General features: G+C 40.6%; 1 protein-coding gene across 3 annotated transcripts in view; it reads right to left on the bottom strand.

The window, feature by feature from the left end:
• Positions 1 to 21,514, bottom strand: part of ABLIM3 (actin binding LIM protein family member 3) — a 183,373-nt gene that overhangs the window by 83,181 nt on the left and 78,678 nt on the right. For 2 of the 3 annotated variants that reach the window (XM_081937106.1, XM_081937105.1), the window contains exon 2: positions 7,949 to 8,089. In XM_081937106.1, coding sequence (XP_081793232.1) covers positions 7,949 to 8,089 — 141 coding nt within the window. The remainder of the gene's footprint in view (positions 1 to 7,948; positions 8,090 to 21,514) is intronic. The other variant, XM_081937104.1, reaches the window with a different exon arrangement.

The following is a 21,514-nucleotide window of genomic DNA, read 5'->3' on the forward strand; positions in this document are numbered from 1 at the left end:
TTGTTTATTGTGGGGGGATCGAGTTGTTATTCCTTATGCTTTACGTAAAAATGTGTTAGATGCATTACATGTTGGGCATCCGGGGATCGTTAGGATGAAGGCTTTAGCGAGAAGTTACGTTTGGTGGCCAAACATGGACAAAGAGATAGAGGAGTGGGTGGCCACTTGCGATCCATGCCAAGAATCGAGACCAGCACCCCCGGAAGCGCCCGCCACGGAATGGGAAAAGCCGAAAGCACCCTGGTCGAGAATACACATCGACTTCGCAGGGCCAGTTCAAGGTCAGACTTTCCTTATAGTTGTGGATGCATATTCCAAATGGCTAGAAGTAGTCCTAATGACTTCAACCACGGCAGAGGCAGTCATTAAGGTTCTACGGCGACTTTTCGCCACTCATGGCCTGCCCGACCTCCTGGTCTCCGATAACCGGCCCCAATTCGCGGCCATGCATTTCGAAATGTTTTTAGCAGGTCAGGGAATTCGGCATGCCCTCGTCGCGCCATTCCATCCGGCATCAAACGGACAGGCAGAGAGAATGGTGCGATCCGCAAAAGAGGCCCTCGCTAGGATGGGTCCAGGTGATTGGCAAACACGCATAGACCATTACCTCCTCATTCAGCACATTACCCCCAGTGCAACGACGGGAAGGAGCCCCGCTGAAATGCTCATGGGCCGCCGTCTACGGTCTCACCTGGACCGTCTTCACCCCAACTACTCTGCCACAGCACCCCCAGACTCCACAAGCAAAATTCGGAGTTTCAGCATAGGGGATTCGGTATACGCCCACAACTATGCAGGGGGAACATTGTGGATGCCGGCAACGGTCATTGGCATCACGGGTCCATGATCGTATCTGTTAGAACTGGAAGATGGGCGGAATTGGAAGAGGCACATCGATCAACTTCGGGGTCGCCTGGCGCACTCAGACCTACGAGCCGAGGACGAGAGCTACCTACCAATGCAAAGTCAGCCACTCGAGAGGCCCAACACAGAGAACTACGACACCTGCGAGCCCAGGACAGAGCAAGAGGTCGAGCGTGAAACAGAACAACCCCCAAGCAACGTAAGCGAGCAGACCCCCGAATGCCCAAGCAACGAAAGTCTGAAAACATCAGAACTCGAAGCAAAGAAAGCAACTGATCCTGCAACTACTCCTGACCAACCTGAACTGCGACGCTCCACTCGAGTAAGGCAAACTCCAACATACCTCAAGGACTACATAACCAACCGCAATGTTCCGTCTAAGAGGGGAGGGGTGTTAGATATTAGCATATATCGTAGGAAGTCTCCTCTCTGGTCCGCTGCTACAGCGGGAAACAGGTATCGTTCTGATTGGTCGAGGGGCGTACCCGATCCCTATAAAAGGGGAAACCTCCGACCACAGAGTAAGCTGGATCACTACTACTACTAATAAAGAGCTGTTAAGTCACTTCGTGTCCGCAGTCTGTTCTCTCGTTGCCCAGATCTAACACATGACATTGTGCTCTATGGCTGCGTTGCTTAGCAATGGCAATCCAGGTCCCAACTGCCATTACATTACAAATCGAGGTCTATTCGTATCCTAGATTTCCCCAGTTATCTCAGCTACGGCTGCAGAACCATCATTTTTCAATATTTTCACAGCATTTATGTTTTTCTTTTCATTGTTTTTTCCTCAGGCCTTAACATTAAATAGCATTTGTTTCAGTCCCATTTTAAAAAAATATGCAACTACCTCAGGGGTGGGCTTCAGAAATTTCAGCAACAGGTTTTCTGCCCAGTTGCTGGCGGGTGTGGTCATGGTGGGCGTGGCCTAATTGGCCTCCTGCACTAAGGCGGAGTGGGGCGTTTTTGCCTTCCCCAGGCTCCAGAGGCTTTCCTCGAGCCTCTGGGAGGGCAAAACCTCCTCCACCAGGCTCCAGTAGCTTTCTTGGAGGCCCGTTTTCCCCCTTCCTGAGCCTCTGCGTGGGCCCTGCACTTCCAAAACGGGCCATGTGGAGACTCCTGGGAGGGGAAGGGTGGGTGGGTGGGGCCTGCCAGGGGTGGAATTTGGAGAGTCTCTAAACCGGCCGTAATGTTAGCTACGGGTTCTCCCGAACCCGGATGAACCCTTAGCAGCCCACCCCTGAACTACCTTTCTCATATGTACCTCTAAAATACTTCCGGTATTATTTCATTTTCATCCCAAATCATTTACAGTGTTTTTATTTTTGATGCTACTTATCCTGCCCGATGATCTCTGTTTACCTTCATCAATCACTTCCACAATATTATTTAAATTCCAACCAAGAGTCAAATTGATTTAGTGGCTAAAGCATGAGGCTGGAAACCAGGAGACTGTGAGTTCTAGTCTTGCCTTAGGCATGAAAGCCAGCTGGGTGACGTTCAGCTAGTCATTCTCTCTCAGCCCAACCCACCTTACAGGGTTGTTGTTTTGGGAAAATAGGAGGGGGAAGGTACAATACAATACAATAATACAATGCAATACAATAGTAGAGTTGGAAGGGACCTTGGAGGTCTTCTAGTCCAACCCCCTGCTTAGGCAGGAAACCCTATACCGTTTCAGACAAATAGCTATCCAACATCTTCTTAAAGACTTCCAGTGTTGGGGCATTCACAACCTCTGGAGGCAAGCTGTTCCACTGATTAATTGTTCTAACTTTCAGGAAATTTATCCTCAGTTCTAAGTTGCATCTCTCCTTGATTAGTTTCCACCCAAGGTGTATTGGATATGTTCACTGTCTGGAGTTATTTGTAAAAATAATAAAGGTGGGATTAAAAAATATTTTAAAAAACCCAATCTGCATTTTCTTTGCCTCTTTAAATCCTTATTTCCTCCTTGTCCTCTTTGATTGCAACTACATTTTCTCTTCATACCTATTCTTCAAGGCCTATCTCTGACTTTCACTTTTTGCAGCAGTCTTCATTCATTCAATCTTTTTTTTTCTGTTGCCTCTATCACTTCGTCATTCCACCAAGCATCCTCTTTATTTCCCATTAAGGAATAAGGATTTCCTTTGGCTTTGGAAGCAAATAAAGAAAGCTGCCAAGTTCTCTCCTGGTGGTTCTAAGTTTCTTTTGAAGCTGGAGACAGGCTGAAGTCTTTGTCTAACAGAATAATCAAGACCAAACTCCATAATCAGCACCAAACTCCAGGGGGCTGGAGACACACACTTTTCCTGTGGTGTTCTGAAAGCCAGCACAGCTAATAGAGTCTAGGAAGATGAGAACATCCAGATTTGTTTGAAACCCCCCCCCCCGTATATAAATTATCCATGTACTGCTAAGCTAAGTTGTTTTGTATAGACTTCCCTGGTTTGCAACCCAATGAATCAATCCAGATATTGTCCTTGGCCTAAAGTATGGACTAGGAACTCATACAGCTGCAATATGACATGCTGATTCTTTTTAAAAAATCTATTGTTCTATCTTTCTCCCTGCAGGCTGATAAATAGTATGATAACACTGCTCCACTAGTAGGTAGAGTCAGGGGTGGGTTCCTGCCAGTTCTAACCTATTCTGTAGAAGAGGTTTCACAAATCTACCGTGCCATTTAGAACCGGTTCCAACTCCCTCCCCACGCCTGTCCGCACATCATCAAGATGAAGAGCGAGAGGAGAACTTCTGGGAGTTGAAGTCCACAAGTCTTAAAGCTGTCAAGTTTGAACACCCCTGAGGTTTTTTCTAAAGGGTTAGGGGTGCAAGGGTCTTGTAACTGGACAGGTTTAAGACTTGCACACTTCAATGCCAGAGTTCCTGAGCCAACATGACTGGAGGAGAAATTCTGGGAGTTGAAGTCCACAAGTCTTAAAGCTGTCAAGTTTTAACACCCCTGGGATTTTTTTCTAAAGGGTTAGGGGTGCAAGAGTCTTGTAACTGGACAGGTTTAAGACTTGCATGCTTCAAATGCCAGAATTTCTGAGCCAACTTTTTGGTTGCTAAGCAAGAGCATTGTTAAGTGAGTTTCACCATATTTTACAAGTTGGCCACGTCCACCCAGTCACATGGCTGGCAAGCCACTCCCACCTGGTCACATGGCCAGCAAGCCACTCCCTCAAAGCAGGGCACACCTATAGAAGAGGTTCTAAAAAAATTTGAAACCCACCACTGGGTACAGTGGAGTTTAAGTCTATGTGGGTGGGGTGGACTTTGATGTTGAAGAAAATGTTTACTAGTTAGATTCTCTGGGCTCTGACATTTTATTTAAAAATGACTGCAGAAATAGATTGCCTCAATGAAAGTCCCACTCATAACCACAGAAGACTGATTTTGGGAGATGGGTGTGTCTATATATTTGAATAAGTAATATGCCACCATCATGCCACAACAGTGATAATAATTCTATGTACCTGCAATAAGGAAGACTTCTTTTATTAAATACGCTCTGTATCTTTTTTACCCTCATAATTATGATTAAGATCAATGGTAAGCTATTGTGAATGTGTATGCAACATAAAAAAAATCATACCTGGGTTTCTCTAGCAGCTTTAAACTGCTGTTGATCTCTTCATTTACTACGGTTTGTTTATTGAATATTTGTGGAAGATTCTCTGAATAGATTACATTTACTTTCCAAGCTGAGTACACCAACTGGGGGAAAAAATGCTAGTAATGCACTTTTTAAGTGTTGCAGAAGGCTGTTTCTTAAAAAGGGATTAAAATGGTTTGATATATGAACAAATGATCTTTGGAGCTACTTTTTTCATGGGTTTGGCATGTAAAAGTTCCAGTGCATTGAATTTGTTCACACTTGGTTAATTTTTTGATCTATGCAAGATTGTTCGTTGCATTAGCTTTGTAATTCTAATCTAAAATCTTGTTTACATCAGCATGCATCCTTTCTCATCACAATTAAACAACTTGCACCTCCTCTTTGGTGGTTTGGAAAGATAATATACAATTAGATCTCAGTTTCAGTGGCTGTTCTGGATCACTGAGGACAACTTGGGCAATACAAAAAAACCCAGTGTTACAAATAATCAATTGCATGATCTTGTTTTGTGAGATCCATTGGGCAGGTAGGTGGGGATAATCTAATGGCTTTCTATTACATAGAAGCCCCAGATTAAGGTTCTTAAGATCCCAGGAGAAAGAGGTGGTGACAAAGGTCAAAGACGTATGCTCATGTATATAGTAGGTCAAACAATCTTAGTTTGGCAGACTGGCTGTGAACCTTCTTCTCATTTGTCAGCAAACAGCAGGAGGAAGAGTTATGACATGCTGGAAAAGAAGGTGTCTTTCTATTTATAGGACAGGACATCCTGGGATTTCTGAATGGAGACTTTGTAGGTGGCTAGGCAGTTAATGTGAGTTCTATTATGGCCTACAATAACTAGCTAACCACCTTCAACTGAATTTCTTTGGGTAGTTCTGCCTTGAGATAGAGGTGTACACAAAATATGTATGAGCTACAACTTCCTGATTGTCCTAAAGATTTAAATATGAGAAAATGTTATGAAATCTCACAGAAAGACTATTTTTGCCCTTGATTTTAATTTAATTGCAAAAACATCTAGCCAAGTTTGGACGGAATTCCTTGGGCAATCTGAAAATGAATTGGATATATTATACTATTACATTAAAAACCCCATGCAAAAACAATTCCTGTGAAACATTTTTAGAATGTGCTGTGCCACTTGTATATGAAAATGGCACTTCAAATCATATATATTTGGTTGATATCCCTTTTAAACAACATTTGGCTGGTATTTTAAATAGCTATTCCTTGTGTAATAAGTTGAATTCATTTTCAAACTATCCCTGTGGAAGGAGTTTCATTCCAAAATTCATTTCACATTTTTTACATTGCATAAAATAATGAATAAAAAAGAGAACAAAAAATCCTTTGTTTTCCTATGAGGCTTTTCCTTTTCTGTATATTTACTTAATAACTAAGAACACCTTGTTCCTTTTTCAGAGTAAATACCAAAACAGCCTGCAGGACCAAATAGACATTACTTTGTTTATTTAAGTGAATTGTTACTGTACATGCCCATTTTATATTTTAAGAACCGATACGCTTGATTTTTATCTAGCTTTTCATGTACTACCGGTAGTGCATGTCCTCATTTTCCTGCTGTGAAGCTTTGACTGACAGGAGTCATATGTGATACTGCATACAAAAGTCTTGGCTATCTTTGGAATTCTTTCCCATTGACCTGTTTTCCGTTATTTAGGATAGTTTTCAACTGCCACATGTGATCCTGAACCTATTTGGAGACTAAATTGCCTTCTGCTGAAAACTGAATGTTGTGAATTACTAAATTATGTCCCTGCCCTACTGATGGAAGGGTGAGTGGGAGGAGTAAAGCAAAGAAGACGAAAAATTAAACCAAGAACAGATGTGAGTGGGCTCCTTATTGCATTTATTTGAAACAGCTGTGCTAAGGGGTAGTAACCAGATCTATAAACTATACAACATGAATTACAAGAGATTCATCCCTCTCCCAATTCACCACTTCTGTTACTTTAACAAAATAGTGAATTTTTCACACATTAGCTAGTGCTAGTTCTGTCTATCATCAATCAATACAATGGCCTGCACCAACACACAAATATACATTTATTTGAAATGATCTATTTGTCTGTTGGAGAATAAGCCGTGGGGAACCTGAGGTCTTGCAGATGTTTGGGAACTGCAATTTCTAGTATCCCTCCCAACCATCATGTGGTCTGGAGATGCTAGAAGTTGCATTTATGTTTAGAGACACAAGTCCTCTGTGTATGTGAGAAAGAGGCAGAGAAAATGTAGAACTGACCTTGGACATAAGGAAAAGATTGAACAAGCTGTTAATAGGGGACTTGAAGAAAATATTAAATAGATAAAGAGGAAAATGTATAGAAAGAAGCCCAAAGAAATCCCACCTTGATTTGTTTATTATAGGGTGGAACAAACTTGGATAGGTCTTTTCAAGATTGATATCAGAAATTACAGGACATCTCTTGGTTATTTTAGCTTACAATGAGGGGGGGGGGGAAGATTCTTAGTACAGTTTTTATTAGATTAACAGGCATGACTTCCTCCAAAATATCTTTGAAATTATACATTGGTGAAGGTCCTTAGACTTCTACTAAAAATCTCTAGGTAAATTCATGAAAATACCATTGTTGGTATGGTATGTTAGGAATGAGCAATAGACCATGCTTAAATGCACACCTCCAGTTTTAAGCAAGAACTTCCTCACTTTTCCCAATCCCAATTATACCCAGATTCCTCCTTTTCAAATTTGTATATTCTATCAACTCCACCCACTGACCGATATTGTAGTCAAAGGAACTTGTTTATCAGCATTCTGCAACTGCTCAGGGACATTAAATTTAGTTTGCACTAAGCCAGTGCTTCTCAAATAGTGGGGCGGGGCCCCCAGGGGGGGCGCGAGGCTCCGTAAAGGGGGGCTCAGCTCAAATTATTTTATATATTTTTGTTTTGCAGGTTAAAGTTTTGTTTAATATTGTGTTCCTTTAAATCCTGTGCTCCTTTAAATCTTTTCTGCTACAGTTAATAAAGCTATTCTTTGTTGTAAATTGATCCACATTTCTTTCTTTTTTTATTCTCTTATACGTTAATAAGGATACAGTGTTATGCAGAGGTGTACTTATAACAATTTTATAGACAAATGATACTATTTACAGTCACGCGGGGCGCGCGAAATGTTTTCTTCTTCCTAGGGGGGGCATGACAGAAAATAATTGAGAAGCACTGCACTAAGCTGTACTTCTTTCTAATCACAATACCAAGTTTTCAGGACTAAGACAGGCATTTGGGTTAAAATGTTTTAACTGCATAATTTTTTTAATTGCAAGTCACTCGGAGTAATTGATTAAGATGGGTGGCTGTAGGAGCTGAATGAATGAATAAATAAATAAATAAATGCACCATCTCTTCGCTCACTAAATGGACCTAATGGCATCTTATACTTTAAATAGGTTTACAATCCTGTCTCAGCTTGGAGCAACAATGAACACTTACCCTGGCATGTGAAACATCTGATGTGGAAGTGATTGTTCTGGACACGCACCACCTCGCCTTTACAAGTATCTCCACAGCGATAGCATTGAATTATGGTAGGACGACCACCAGAGTTGTATGGGTTTTGTTGAAAAGGAACTGCTGGTGAAAGTAAAACATACAGCTTATTAGTGTGGCAGAAGAGGGGGTATAGCCAAAGCCAGCTTACAATTTATTTTGTTGACTGTTTTGCTATTTGCTCTTTACCCATACACACAAATACATACAAATATAATTATACTCTTAATCATGTCTTCCTTCAGATGTTGCCTCTAGTGAAACTGATTTCCTGTCCATCAAAAGCCATTTCCCCTAGTGACTTACAGCTTATCATAGCATCACCTAGTCATTACTGAAATGATAGAAAACCTGCCCTCATTGCAATTATTTTGGCACAATGATAGTTGGAGGACTTTAGCAGATTGCTACAAGTGACTAATGAGGACATTACTAGGAAAAGGAGCAGCTAACCAATCCTTTGTTTCAAGGAACAGCTCAGAAAAAAACAGAGGTGGAAGTTAGCTGAGGAAGGAAGAAGCAAACACTGAAAACAGTTTATGTATTTTGGCTATAGTAAATAAACTCTTGTTTAGCTCAAAGCCTCCCAAGCCATTTGACAAAGAACAAACATTCCCCACCCCTCCTTCATAAACTGAGGCTGGGAAGAACACTCGATGAGAGGAATGCCTTTTGACATGTATTGCTGTTCCTTGGAAAAATAAAAGCAGCGGGTCAAGAATTTATTTTGTGTGAGGATTGTCTGCTTGAGGAGGTCTTGAATTCTCCTGGGATTCACACAGCAGGTGTTAGGGACTGATTTGTTAAGGTTAGTTCAACTAGACTTGAGAATTCTTCCGAAAAATGTCTCTCTGGGTATGTATGTCACACAGAGAGAAGGCAAAAGTAAGCTGTTGGTTTTAGAAAGTCCCAAGAGAATTGCTTGAGGGATAAGCTTTTATGTTTCTTTTCTCCTGAAGTTTGCTCAGTAATCTCTGCTGCAGATTTACTGGAAGCCCCTCAAAATGACCAAATGTTCTTCCCAAACCATGCTCTTGAGAGTATAGTGCCAATGATAATGCCATCCTATTAGAGAAAAGGAGAAAAACCCTTGTTATCAAGAGGAATTTTTTGAGGACATCTGAGGACAAGGCAGCCTGTTGAAAGCCTCAGAAACCCTCTTTCTCTGACACACGGGATGTACAATACTCTCAGTCTGGCAATCCTAGAGATTCCAGTCAATGGCTTTTGTGCAGCTAGTTCATCTTTTTCTCCTTACAAGTTAATTTTTAATGCGTGGTAAAGGGGAAAAGGGAGGGAAAATGATGGGAAATATTGGAAGCTTATAAGTGGAAGATGATAACTGAATCTCATAAGTGAGTCAGGAAATGAGATAAGCTCACATATTCCTTGGTGAGATCTATACGCCTCAACTAGAGAGCGGAAGTGCTTAGTCTTCAAAAGCCTATTAAGAAAAGAAAAAAAAAAGACACAATTCACCACTCAGTGATGGAGGGGGCTGGCTTTTGTGCCTGTGCATCTCCAATCATGTCACCGGCATTAACCAATAGCGCCCAGAACTGAATAGCACACAAAGTACCGGCAACTGCGACAAAAAAAATGCTTTCTTGGGAAATTAAGTGTGTATTTTCAGTGACAAAATACTGCAGTGTGATTGCTGAATAATGCACAATACACATAACAAAAGCATTTCCTTGGGAAAACAAGCTTGGCTCTTCTAAGGCAGATTCTGTACATTGCCTGGAAATCACTGTAGTTTAAATTTTCCTGCCTTTCAACTTCCACACCAGGATATTTGCTTTGCCTGCCTTATCTTTCTGTCCTCTGATGCCTCAATATGTTATTCATAATCCCTCTATTTTTCCAAGATCCTCAAACTGCAGGTAACCCTTGGTCTCCTGCACCTTTAAATGAATAATAGAATAATAGAATTGGAAGAGACCTTAGAGGTCTTCTAGCCCAACCCCCCCCCCACTCAAGCAGGAAACCCGCTATATCATTTCAGACAAATGGTTGTCCAATCTATTCTTAAAAACTTCCAGTGTTGGGTCATTCACAACTTCTGAGGGCAAGTTGTTCTACTGATTAATTGTGCTGTCAGGAAATTTCTCCTTAGCTGTAGGCTAGTTTAGTTTCCATTCATTGCATCTTGTCCTGCCTTCAGGTGATTGGAGAATAGGTGGACTCCCTTTTCTTTGTGGCAGCCCCTCAAATATTGGAACACTGCTATCATGTCATCCCTAGTCCTTCTTTTCACTAGACTAGACATACCCATTGTAACCGTTCTTGTGTTTTTGCCTCCAGTCTCCTAATCAGAGGTGGGTTGCTGCCGGTTCAGCCCAGATTGGCCAAACTGGTAGTAGTGGTGGTGGGAGGCTCCGTCCACCTGTATGAAGCATTGCATGCATGCGTGGGAGCACGCCTGAATCGGTAGTAAAAAAATTAGCAACCCACCCCCTGCTCCTAAACATATTTGTTGCTCTTCTCTGCACTCTTTCTATAATCTCAACTTCTTTTTTATATTGTGGGGACCAAAACGGGATACAGAATTCCAAGTGTAGTCTAATTAAAGCATTGTAACGTGGTATTAATACTTCTTGCTCTCAAATCTCTCTTGCTTTCTTTTAGGTCCAGAATTCCCTCGACTACAATTGCCAAATTCCTAATCGCTGGCTTATAAGTGTGATATTTGGAGGATACTAGTGCTTCTAATTCTGTGCCACACAGCTAAAATTAATTTGTAAACTCCTTGGGGCAGGGGATAGCATTTTGCCTACATAAATTTTCAGTTCTCTATGCAGTTTGTATACGATGGGACAACAAAGATAAATAGAAAATTAGTTTCAGGCATGCCATAATAAAGTATATTTATGTATTTGTGGGTGGGTAACACCTTCACATCAGTTCTGACCCTTGCCAAAAAAAAAAAAAAACCTTGTGGGTTTTTTTCCTACACTTTCAGAGTGGTTGGCCATTGCTTTCTTTCTAGGAGTGAGAGAGGGGGATTGAGTGACCCGGTTGATTTCCATGCCTAAGGCAACACTAGAATTTGGGTTTCTATATTTCTAGTCCAGTGCATTAACCATTACATTATTGTTAGATTTAGACAGCCAGTGCAGTATAGCAGTAAAGAATTTGAACCTGAACTTAGGGAACAAGGTTTAAGACTACCCTCAGCCATGGAAGCAAACTGGACAACCTTGGGTATTACTGTTACTACTAGTAGTTCTAACAATTATGTACAGCATTTCAAAATGATGAGAATGTAGAGGTACAATTTTTCTACTGCCTGCTTTCTGAACCAAGAAGAAAGAATTACCAAATGTTCAGACAAAACTCCTTTTGCGTCCAAGCTGTAGGCAAGAACAGATGAAGGGTATTAGAGTCAAGGAAATAATTTCCACTTAAACAAATAAACATACCAAAAATATCTTTGTTGAATGATTATTATTATTATGGAATTCTGGTCTCTAGGGTAATTTTTTGGATGCCTATAGCAACTAATCACCCAGCTGGGGTGCTTCAAGACTGATAATGCAAGAGAGAATATACATGATAAGGACAGGTATGAGGGTAGGGAAGTGAACTGCATGGTTGAAATTTAAATTAAATGTCAAGTTGGGCACTACAGCTGATTCTTATTGTATGAAAACATATGCTTATACTAGTGAATACAAGATCTGACTATGAGAATTGCTTGATTTCACTGCTGAATATCAAATGATCATTCTCAAGTTCAGCATTAAAACTAGAAATTTTGATGGAATTTCTCCTCCTATATTTAACTTTCATTGTTTTCTTTCCTTATTCCAGCAGCTTCCTCTTCACCCTTTCCCACTTATGGCACCACTGTACATCACATTATTATATAGAAAAAACCAGTAAAAAGATAAGTAGCATTAGGGAGTATATAGGATGCGAAATGAGGAGGATGAAGGAAAGGGAAGGAAGGAGGGGGGGGGGGGAGAAAAAGGAAAAACAAACCAGAATGCCATTAAAGCATACTGATTTATTCTTGCCATGGATGGGTGTGCTTACAAATTCACCTTATTACAGTTAATGCATTCATGCTTTTTTTAACAATGCACAAAACTATGTGGGATATATTGCTCCATGGTACAACTTGATTAACTCAAACTGTTGATCATAGATGATGAATGGAGACTGATGTGTTGCAAACAATTTCTGCAAATTATCACATTTGCAGAAATGGCTACAACTGGAAATATAATGGACAGCAGCCATTCTGCCACATTTTATCATCAGATATGTCATTTCTTCAAGAATTAGAGGCATTCTTTATAAAATCAGTGGTACAACATATTTTTATGGAGACGCCATCCAAATAATTTTATGGCGGGAAACAGGGATGCCCACAATGTATATCTGTCGGGGGCAGAATTTAAAAGGCCAAGATGATAGCTGCCACTATCAGATTGAAGCCCTCCCCCACTTTTTATTTGTCCCATGCAACATAAAAAAGGCAGGGACTTCAATTGCATAGTTACAGGTGCCATTTTGTCTTTTTTAAACCTGGCCCTTCCATGGCTGGCACTGTTGGCTAATAATCCGACTTTCTAAAGCAGTCTTCCCAAAGCAATTTAGATATTTTACACTTCAATTTTCATAAAGTATTGAAAGCTATCATGTCCCCAGCAGGCCTCAAAACTCGTTACTTAAACAAACAAACAAACAAATCCAGAACCCTGTGAATCAAAGCTCCAATGATGGGAAATTGGCTATAGTGGATCTCTTCCCACCCCTTATTCTCCCATGGAATCCCATCAAGATCTCATGGTTAAGTTTTACAGAACATAGTTTGAAAAAGTCTGACCTAAAGGATGCCATATTTGGGATACTTGATTTAAAACTATTTGCTGCAGGAGTTTAGATGTGCGGCCAGGAAAGAAGGAATGTTCATACTGTTAACCTAAGTAATGCAAGATAAAATGTGCTTATTGAGGAAAGGTTTGATTTTGTTTGAATAAATATAATTAAATTGGGCTTTTAGTATCTTCAAAGTGACCCCTGATATGGACCATGATTTCTAATTTTCACTAGGATAAGAAAAGCTAAATATCAATGCTTTCTGGTTTCTAAAAGCTAAATAAAATGCTGTGGCTGGTTCCTCCTTACCAGAAATTGGTAACTTGGAAATCATTTTAGGACTTAGTAGATGGGATCTGTGCTTATTACTAATGTTAACTGCTTGCTACTCTATTCTAAAATGAATTAAGTTATCCTTGTCAGTCACATATTCTTACCATGGATATTTTCATTTTTGGAATTAGTATTTACTGTTCTTTTAAATTGCTTTTGTAAACTACTGGAACTCCTTGGAGATTTCAGTAGTATATAGATGTGATAAGTATGTTCATTTGTTGTGAAGACTACTTAGTTGTTTTTCTTATGAAATTCTGCTATATATCAGGGGTGTCAAAGTCAAGGCCCGGGGGCCGGACTGGCCTGTGAGGTGCTTAGATCTGGTCTGCGAGGCTGCCCTGGAAACAGCGAAGAACCGGCCCGTGGTGCCTCTGCCAGCGAAAAGAGAACTTGGGAGGGCCATGGGTGACCCTCCTGAACTCCTTTTTGCTGGCAGAGGGTTGCAGGAGGCAATCACAGCCAAAAATGGAGCATGCGAGGCCCTCTCAAGCTCCATTTTTGCTGGCAGAGGGTTGCAGGAGGCCGTCATAGCCAAAAACAGAACTTGGGAGTCTGTTAACGCTGGCAGAGTGCTCGGGCTGCCACAGGTACTCCCAACACAAGTGACATCGAGCTGCCCCCCCCCCCCGAGGTCAAATACAACCGTGATGTGGATCTCAATGAAATTGAATTTGACACCGCTGCTATATAGTAAGCATGTAGACAATGTTGCCCTTGTCACAGCACCGTTGCAGTAAAGTCTTCCCTTCTGGTAGAATTGCAGTTTATTTATTTATAGAATAAATTAATTAAAACTTAATTCTGCTATCTCTCTGGCATAATCCATAGCAAACTCCGGGTGGGATTATGTGTATGCATATGTGTGTCTATGGCGCAATCATATATAATTGCGTATATATTTGCTGCCTGAGATGCTGATACAATGGACTATTGGGAACAGAATCAGCAGCGTCAAAGTATCTGGAATGCCCGTGGCAAACAATTTGCTTTTGAAATGGAGGGTCCATCTAGGGCATCATTTTGCATATTCAATGTCCTAGACATAGAGGCATGGTGGCTGCCTTAAACTGGTACATGAGCAAATGCAGGGCGGGTGATTTTCTTAAAAGCTATAGAACACTGACCCAGCACCAGTGTAACAGACAGAAATGGCTGCTGTAAAAAGAAATCTATAAACTCATTGTGTCCGCCTTAAATCATTTAATCACTTGGTACAGAAGTGTAATTCAGAGCAGAGTAGCTTAAAAGAGAGATCAGAATAGACTGAAAAGAGACATAACAACATATTGGGTAGCTGAGAAATGTTTAAGTTAGAATTGCTTCATGTAGCTACAGTAGAATCTAACTTAGGACCCCATGTCCTGAACTAGATGAATGCAGACATGTGGGTGTAAATTAAAGTGTGATAAAAAACAATGGGTAGCAGATGGAGTACAAGGGCTAAACTACATGAAGCATTACGTCCACAGTATGCAGCTGCCTTTCTGATTTTTATTTATCTATCACAGAGGTAGATGAGGTAAACTGTTCTTCTTCTATCAAATGCAGCTGGCCTGACTATTGGCAAGGATTAGGAAAGTTGTCATCCAAAACAATTTCAAAGTTCTACCCCAGTAACACTGCAAGCAAGATTCTGTCCAGAGGAAAGCCACTCTCCGCAAATAGAAAATGTGACTGCCTCCCCAGCCCCATGAAAACCATTATCCCGAGAAAAGGGAGGAGCAAATGAAATGCATATTTCCTTTGATTTTTGAGCCGAGTCAAACAGTGTTTTGCAAAGGAAGTAGCTGGAGAAACAGGTGTATCTCTTACAGATGTGTAGTGGTTTTAATTAGGATAGAATACTCAGCACTTACACTACCAGAAGCAACAAGAAAGACAGTTGCATAGTGTTTGTTTAATGTTTCACATCACTTAGCTCTGAGCGGTACAAAAGACAGGAAGAAGCTATTTGGTTATTATAATCTTTGCCAGCTTTCCGTATGACTACAGTGCTGCAAATCAACTTAGGAAGATGCCTGCGTTCTGAAAAAAATTGTTTTAAAATATGTTAAATAATCACGCCCTCTTTTTTGATTTCCAAGCACTCCTCATCCATCACACATTTCAAACCTGTCTTCATTTTGGAGTTCCACAAGGATGCAGAAAAATGAAAGCACCCAAACCCCATCAGGAATACCTAACTGTAAACCTAGCCCGCCTCCCAAGCAGGCAACCCACTTTATAATTCTGTCCCTGGATGAAGCCTTGGCATCTCTGAATTATCTGCTTTCACAGCAGGTACAGCCAGATCTAATTAACTACCTGTAATTAATTTTTGTGAAGTGCTTGGAGGAGGCACTTGATGATGTGATAGGCATGCCGAATAATCTGTGTTCTGGGATTGTTTGTGGCAGATTTAATGCACCTCATGCAGATGAAGGGTGAAAAAGGGAGTATATTTATAAAAAAATCACACACTGTATATACTGCAAGTATAAGGATGATGGGGTATATGTTGCAGTTTTTTTAAAAAATATATACCTTTGAGTCAATGATTATTGGACAAGTCCTTGTGGTTTCTTTGCAACATTTCCAGAAGTGATTTGCCATTGCCTCCTTTTTAGAACTGAGTAAGAAAGACTGGCCCAAGGTCACCCAACTAGATTTGTGCTCAAGAGGGTACTAGATCTCACAGTCTTCCAGTGTCTAGTTTGATTCCTTTAAACATTATACTAATGTGGCTCTCCTGCACTTAATGTAATTGCACTGAGTTTACCTGAAAGGAAGGCTATGTTTTCCCCCCAAATAAATTGTCTTTAAGATAATGTCTTATCACTGTAATTATGGTAATGAAGCTAATAAATCTTTTTAGTCTAATTGCTCTTTTTTTTTAAAGGGAAATAAAAGGAAGGTCCACATTAAATTCAGGATTGACTTCTTTTTGAGTAAATATAGCATTAACTTCTAAGTCTGCCTTGCAATTTTTCAGAAGATTTAGTCTCCTGAAAAGGAAGTTTTTCTTCCCTTCTGTCCTGTGCTTGAGGAATTATTTTGGAGTTACTTTTATAGGTGGAGTTGGTGAAAGGTGCCAAACGGTGCCAGTCATGATTCGTCAGAGCAATTATTTGACTCATCACTTGTCATTAAAGCTTATTTAAAGCAGCCACATCATTTTCAGAATTGAGGCTGTTGTGGGGAGTCATCTAGTTCTGCCATGAGATCCTGAAAACAGATGTAGCTGCCTTTAATTAGACAAACAGGTGTTGCATTTTATTCATTTGTGTTTGTAAGTAGTTATGAATCAAATACGAAACATGCATAACCCAACACCTGATGTCCACATTTTACATTACTGCAATATTTTTCCATCACTGTGAAATCTCCCTATCTGTGCATATTTCCTTGTCAATGGAAGCTCAGGGAAGGAGTTTCCCCCATGGTGTGTTTCCATAGGATTTGAGGCTTGAGAATATAGAGACTTGCAGACCGCTGCAGAGAGGATTCTTCTATGAAATGTAAGTCATTCCTATCTCTTGGCTAACTTGTAAATAAATTCTTGCAAGGATCTCACATACCAACCATATGAATATCTTTGAAACTGTGGTAGTTTTTTTGGAAGAAATTTCAAAAGCAACCTGAATGTGAATTGACAAGAAAAATACAAAAAAATAAAAAATAAATTCTGGACAGTACTAACTGTTTTATGTAGCAATAGCAATAGCACTTACCACTCCATACTACTTTTATTGCACTCTCTGTGGTTTACAAATGCCAGCATATTGCCCCCAACCTCAGAAGGATGGAAAGCTAAGTTAACTTTGACCCCATTAGGATCGAACTCCAGATTGTGGGCAGACTTAGACTTAGCAATGCTGCATTTTAACCACCGTGCATTCTAACCACTAATCATCAGAGGTCTTTTTATGCCAAGATATGCCCATACATTTGCCAATATGTGGCACATAATTACTATGCCCATTGATGCACATCTATTAGCAATGGGAGATAACATAATTGCATATTAAAAGACCAGGAACCCAGCAGCAAAAGGCCACTGGAAGTATGATAGCCTTTTCTCACTTTTGGTGAGCAATCTGCCAACCTTGATCACTCTTGGCTATATACAGTCTAAAGGATAAGGTCTTCTTCAGAAAAACTCAACTTCTAGTCACTTTTTGGTAAAAAAAAACATTGTTTGTTTCTAGGATTTTGTTTTCAACTTCCTATTCAATCCTGCAGCCTTAGTATTCCCTGGAGATATTAGTATCCCCAAATAAGAATAAGCAGGTCCAACCCTGGTTAGTTTCAAAGTCCAGACAAGATCAGCCAGATGCCCCACCTGAGGAAACACATGGAAGAGCCTTTTCATAACTATTCTTTCCATTGCTTTCATTTAATGATGGGAGCCGGAGCTAATGAATGATTAATCGCATTAATTCTAACCCATTTTCTGCAGTAATTGGCCTGTAAATCATCCTTTTAGGAAAATCCACATTGCATGGCAGTTGCTAAGTCTAAGATATATACAAGCCAGAGTGGCTCTAAGAAGCTGATAAAGGTCCATCCTGTGTAGTACAGAAGAATAAGTGCTTCAGGGGTGGGTTTCAACCGGTACGGCTGTATGGTGAAATTTAGCGTGCCTTCCCATACCCATTGGTCAGGAGGCCCCGTACCGGAACACTCCCTCCCCTCATTTGCTCTTTCACTTGCCCTGCCCATCCACACCATGATGCTGAAAAGTTATCAGAAGAAGAACCAGAAGAAGAAAGAACTGGTGAGTGGCTGGGGTGGGGCCAGGAGGATGTTGGGAAAGAGGGAAGAGGCAGAGGGGCTGCTGGAAGAGTGTGTTTGTGTGTGCATAGGCGGGTTTTTTTAAAAAACGTCTGAGTGAATCCAGGAAGAGGGAAGAGGCAGATGGGCTGAAAGATGCTATAGGAACACACACTTCCAGCCCCTCTGCCTCTTCCTTTTTCCTGGATTCACTCAGACATTTTTAAAACTCACAGTCTGTGCACAGCACACACTCTTCCACTCTTTTAAAAACGTCTGAGTGAATCAGTGGTGGGTTTCAAAATTTTTCAGAACCTTTTCTGTAGGTATGGCCTGCTTTATGGGAGTGGCTTGCCAGCCATGTGACCAGGTGGAAGTGGCTTGCCAGCCATGTGACTTAGTGGGAGTGACTTGGCAGTCATGTGACTGGGTGGGCATGGCCAACTTGTAAAATGTGGTGAAACTCACTTAACAACGCTCTTGCTTAGCAACCAAAATGTTGGCTCAGGAACTCTGGCATTGAAGTGTGCAAGTCTTAAAGCTGTCAAGTTACAAGACCCTTGCACCCTTAACCCTTTAGAAAAAAAACCCAGGGGTGTTCAAACTTGACAGCTTTAAGACTTGTGGACTTCAACTCCCAGAATTCCTCCTCTCGCTCTTCATCTTGATGATGTGCGGATGGGCGGGGGGAGGGAGCTGGAACCGGTTCTAAACTGCACTGTAGATTTGTGAAACCTCTTCTATAGAAGAGGTTAGAACTTGCAGGAACCCACCCCTGGAGTGAATCCAGGAAGAGGGAAGAGGCAGAGGGGCTGGAAGTGCATGTGTGTGCACAGGCTGTGAGTTCTAAAAATGTCTGAGTGAATCTAGGAAGAGGGGCTGGAAGTGTGTGTGTAAGGTGGTCAGTAATGTTGAAGACCGGCAAGGGCAGCCATATTTCCTCTGTAAGTAGCTGTTTTATTGTTTTGTGTATTTATTTTATTCTTATTTAAGTAGAAAGTGCACAAAATAATACATTATTTTTTATATCTTCTTTTTGTAGGTCATTCTTTGGGGCAAAGAATTCAGTGACATCGACTTGGCCACTCCCACCCAGTCACATGACTGCCAAGCTACTCCCAACCAGTCACATAACTGCCAAGGTACTCCCACTCAGTGACATGACTGCCAAGCCACTCCCACCCAGTCACATGATCACCAAGCAACTCCCACAAAATAGGCCACACCTACAGAATAGGTTCTAAAAATTTTTGAAACCCACCACTGAAGTGCTTCAAAGAAGCCAGGGCAAAAAGTACCAGGTTTCTTATAGCCCATTAAAATATTTATAATCTTCACACCTGGCCTTTGACAGAAATGTAAATTGCACAAGGATAATTCCCTTTGAAGTTTAGAAATGTTGCTCACTTAGAACAAATCCATCCTTCTTTCAATCGTCAGGACATTCTGCTGCCTGAAGCTAAGGACAAGATGTCTACCCAACTCTTTTCCACATTTGGAGGTTGATAAGTCTAGTATTTTTGCCTTACATCAACCCTAGTGGTAATAGAACAGCTACCATAACTGTACCTAAGGGAGAAAGACTAGGTTGTTGGGATTTTTCCTCCAACATCTCCTCAGTATTCACAGCCTTCTCTACTTACTGCCTACATGTAGTCCTCAAGTTGTTGTGATCGTAATGAAGCCTTCCCATCATGTTGTTACTTGTGATGATCCTAAAATGGGCCATAAGTCAAGGACTACTCTACTTATTTTTCAAAGAAGTACATTGGTAATTGGGATATATAAACAGAAGAACACACCCACAAGGGTAAAATCTGGCTAGTCTGGCTGCCTGTATGGCAAATTATTCATTATTCATTCTTGCCCAATGATTACCAACAATGACCTACTAGGAGAAGCTGACTAAGTAGTTTTTTGGTAATTATTGAGAAAGTTGACCTATCCAATGGGCAAAAACAAATAGTTGGCTGAGGGAGAATGGTAGGAATTTGTGAAGAGGGAGGACTAATTGGAAAGGAAGATAATATCACCGACTCTTGTCTACCTAATAGTAGGATGGACTCTCCCCACTTTTATGCTATAATGTTGATAGCTAACATTGTGCCTGGATGTTCAGTGTCTCCCTATCTAACTTTCTCCCCCACCTTTAAACATAGGGAGCTTGCCTACTGTAAAGCACCCAACTTTCAGCATTATGTTTATTTGTATCAATGACACCTTTCCCTAGCCCCATCGAGACAATAAAAGGCTAGTTCACCTTTCAGTCAATAGGTGTGACAATGTGGGCCTGCTTTGTTTGTTTGTTTTGTTTTCTGATGACTGGCCATGCCCATAGGGCTTTTACATATTGGCCACCATTTGTCTGTGGATGAAATTAAGGTTTAAAAATGTATATATTTACTTAGAAGCCGTAATTAGTTGTCTCCCCATTTATCAAAGAGGACTTAAATAGGTCAGTGCTCCAACCAGTCAAAGAGGCTACTACATAATTTAGATTACTAATCACTTAAATGCAGTCTAGCTTCAAGTTCTATGTTGATGCCCCTTTGACCTACATCACCAATTACATCAGAACATGTACACTGGTTTAATTTGGTTTTGCTTACTTAGCCTAGACTTCATGTGAAAAATAATTCGCAAAATCTGTATAGGTTTTCTGGAAACAATAAGGAAGTTTTCTTCTGGGGTATTTTTTGAATTTTGAATAATCTACAAGCTTCTGGTTTCCTGGTGTTCTCCCATTTAAGTAATAGTTCTCTCCTGCTACCAGTTGGAGCTACACTTTGCTCCTTAGCAAAGGTTGATAAGTAGCAAATTTCTCTCTCTCTCTCCCTCTCCCCCTCCCTCCCTCCCCAACTGCAACTGCAACTCCAACAACTGTAACTCTAACTCTATATCTCTAATTCTATCATCTCTATCTCATCTGATTCTAACTAAATTTCGATGCAACATTGGATTTTTCTTATGAGTTACCGGAATGTTTCACTCTGCTATAGGAGCAATTAAAAAAAAATTTTTTTCAGGGTGCAATGAGTTGGCAAAGTTCATGAACAAAGGCTTGGATAAATGAGTTAAATATCCTGCAATTGTTGGAGAACCAAGAAATGGATTAGGGAAATACCTCCCACTGTTTGGTAATACAGTGTGCATGCATATTCAATGAAACAGTCACATAAATTGTGGCTATTTTCATGCTATTGCAGGAAGGTTTTTTATGGGCCAACTTGAGAATGATTACTAGATCCAATAAGAGTGGTAATTTTTCTTTCTTTTTGGCCCTTAAGGTGATTCAACACATTTAGACTTTATTGGAAAAGAAACAAACAAAAAAACAACAACCCATATCTTACTTTTTTAAAATGAGAAACTGATGCATTAGGGCAGGCCAATGTTTTTCAACCTTCGTAACTTTAAAATGTGTAGACTTCAAATCACAGAATTCCCTAGCCAGTAAGACGAGTTGGGGAATTCTAAGAATTGAAATCCACAAATCTTAACATTGCTAAAGTTAAGGAACACTACATTACTGTAGACTAATACTGGAAAATGTTGGCTGAAAATGGGACCAATAGCTCTTAAGCAGTTAACTAG

Source organism: Natrix helvetica, assembly GCF_964273705.1.
Source record: "Natrix helvetica genome assembly, chromosome: 1".
NCBI classification, from domain to species: Eukaryota; Metazoa; Chordata; class Lepidosauria; order Squamata; family Natricidae; genus Natrix; species Natrix helvetica.